Source organism: Arachis ipaensis, chromosome B09, assembly GCF_000816755.2.
Source record: "Arachis ipaensis cultivar K30076 chromosome B09, Araip1.1, whole genome shotgun sequence".
Lineage (NCBI taxonomy): Eukaryota > Viridiplantae > Streptophyta > Magnoliopsida > Fabales > Fabaceae > Arachis > Arachis ipaensis.
In genome coordinates, this window is record NC_029793.2 from 130,827,987 (window position 1) to 130,831,137 (window position 3,151).

A 3,151-nucleotide genomic window follows, 5' to 3' on the forward strand; every position below is an offset into this window, starting at 1 on the left:
TTAATAATTTAGCACACAACTGCAACTCCCCGGCAACGGCGCCAAAAATTGATGCGCAGCAGAAGTCGGCCAATTAAGAATTCAATTTAGAAATAGCGTTGTGAGTATAGTTCTTAACCAGCTAAAATCCGCCCATCAATTTAGAAAGATTGTTACAAAATTAGAATAAAAATACTGGGAGTATGAGTCCCAGGTCGTCTCCCAACGAGTTGACAAAAAGGGGGCTATCCTATTAATCAGGAGTTTTCCGAGAATTTTGAGAGTTGAATGACAGAAAATAAATAATTGTAAATTAAAAGAGAATTATATATTCTAATTAAAAAGCCTTGACTGGGGGAATGATTAATTGGAAGTTCCATCCTTATTTGAATTCTCTCAAGTGTAGTATAAAGAGGTTGTTATTTTCACTTAGTTAACCCTTACTAAATAAAGGAAAGTCAAGTGATTGAGCTAACTCTTGGTTTATCAATGATTTCATGTTTCCTTTTCTAAGGTTCCCATGAAACCCATTTTGCATTCAACCTCTTTCCCAAGATGATTGAACACTAGCATGAAGAACAAAATTTCTTCTAGCAAATCAAAGAGAAGATAAAGAGAAGAAGAAATTCACTATCATTAATCTATCAAGTACAACAGAGCTCCCTCTCCCAATGAGAGGGAGTTTAGCTACTCATAACTAAAAGAAAAGTGCAAGAGATGGAAGAGATGAAGTGTAAAGTAAAAACTAAAACTGAACTTGCCAATACCAACCCGAAAACTAACTTCCCAACCCCTTTTCCAGTACTTCTAGGGGTTATTTATACTACTTCTATCACTAGAATTAAGAAAATACAAAAGAGAAAAGAAAATTACAGCTGGAGGAAAAAGGAAAAACTCAATAATCGTGACACTTAAGCTTGGCGTGTGGCTGGCGTTTGAGTGGCGTGCCACGCATAGCCACTAAGCTTGGCTTGGCGCGCCACGCCTAGCTCCTCAAGTGGCACGCCCAGGTTCTTCTCAAGGATTGGTTAGCTTGGCGTGCCACGCCTTCGAGTTCAAGTGGCACGCCCAGGCTCTTCTCAAGCATTGGTTAGCTTGGCATGCCACGCTTTCGAGCTCAAGTGGCATGCCTAGGCTCTTCCCTCTTGCTCCTCTTTTCTGGAAATTTGAACTGGCATGGCATGCCCAAGGTCTGGCGTGCCACGCCCATTGTATGCACTTCATCCATCCTCTTTGAAAATTTATACTGGCGTGCCACGCCCAGTAGGTGGCGTTCCACGCCCATGATAAGCCTTCTTTACTTCTCTGAAAAACATAACTGGCGTGCCGCACCTAGAAGGTGGCGTGCCATGCCAATGTATTGCATGCATAGCCCCCTTGTTCCAGTAGCTGGCGTGCCACACCCAGCATTCAAGTGGCTCGCCCAGGGTTATCTGGTTTTGGCGTGCCACGCCTTAATGCTCAAGAGGCACGCCTAGCCTTCTTCTTCTTTGGTTGCTGGGGTTGGCGTGCCACGCCTTCGACATCAAGTGGCACGCCCAGTAAGTGGTTAGGCCTCTTCAAACATTGGCGTGCCATGCCTGAGACTCAAGTGGCACGCCCAAGTGTTAGACCTTAGCCTCCTTCTCTGGAAACTTGAACTGGCATGCCACGTCTTGATGTTCAAGTGGCACGCCCATGTTGGTTTGAACCCCTTCAAGCCTGGCGTGCCACGCCTAGAATCCAAGTGGCACGCCCAATGTGTCCCCATTCTGGATCAGTGAACTGGCGTGCCACGCCTACAAGTTCAAGTGGCACGCCCATAATAAATGATGGGGTTTGGCGTGCCACGCCCAGCCTGGCGTGCCATGCTTTCTTTGTGGCCTTCAATCTTGCTTTCTGAAAAATATAACTAGCGTGCCACGCCTGGCCCCTGGCGTGCCACGCCCTTGCTAAAGCTCCAGGAACTCTTCTCTGGAAAATACAACTGGTGTGCCACGCCCATACAACTTGATGGCGTTCGTTCCAAGTGGCATGCCCAACTTCACACGCCCAGCTTTATTTATTGATTCCTTCCCCTTTTTGTTGCTCTTTTCACCTGAAATTCAACACAAATCCATTTCAAAGCAATGTACCATAATATTTATCATTTGGTTCATGAAATTGAATTGATTCAATGAGATTATGCTTTTTTTTATAGTCCTTTTAGATAAGAGAAAGAGGTAGATGATACAAGTCATCAATCTCCATCGGGCCCACAGAACTCAATATATCACTCTGGAGTCCTCCTTCATATTTTATACACTTCCATTCCTCAAATCTCCTGGAGCTCCTTGACAAATTTTGGAGAATCGACACAGTTCCTCAAATATGTTAGTGTACTCCGCGACAGTCTTTTGACCCTGCTTCAGCTGCAGCAGTTCAAGTTCCTTAGCTGTTCTAACAGAATTGGGGAAGTATTTCTTGTAAAACTCAGTTCGAAATGCATCCCGGCATATAGCAGTATCACCCTGCTGCAGAAGGCGTCGCGTTCCTTGCCACCAATACTGGGATTTACCCGCCAATTGATAAGTTGCAAATTCAACACATTGATCTTTAGTGACTTGCTGTTCGTGTAAAGCCCGTTCGATCGCTTGAAACCAATCGTCAGCCTCAGTAGGGTTCGTGGTTCCTCCAAATGTCGGTGGCTGTATCTTCAGAAAAGTGGCGAGCGTCATCGGCCCATTTCCACCATTATCGCCATTTCCATGGTTCGCTTGATTTCCTAACGCTTCGGCTGTCGCCTGCATAGCTGCAGCCACGTTTTCCAGGGTGGCCATGAAGCTCACAGGGTTGTTTCCCACCGTTTCAAGGTTCGCATTTCCTAGTCTACCTCTTCCTCGCCCGCGACCGCGTCCATGAGTCGCCATATGGTTCCTGTCCACACCAAACAAGTGATATCAAGGTGATCAGTCTCAATATCGCAGGTTTAGTACTTCAAAGTCCCAAATGCATGCTCATGAACATTCATGCCACATATATCAGTTAGATATCCTAATTAGCATGTATAGACACCTAGAGTATGCCCAGAAGCATAGTTAGTCCGTTCCTCAGGCTCTACAAGAACGAATTGCTCTGATACCATAATGTAACACCCTACCACATAGAGCCTTACGCTTAAGCCGTAAGATAGAGGTGGTGTGGTATTACGACC

General features: G+C 45.3%; 1 protein-coding gene across 1 annotated transcript; it reads right to left on the bottom strand.

Moving 5' to 3' along the window:
• Nucleotides 2,256–2,867, bottom strand: LOC107616487. Its single transcript, XM_016318439.1, has one exon. The coding sequence runs from the start codon at nucleotides 2,865–2,867 to the stop codon at nucleotides 2,256–2,258; it is 612 nt and encodes a 203-aa protein (XP_016173925.1).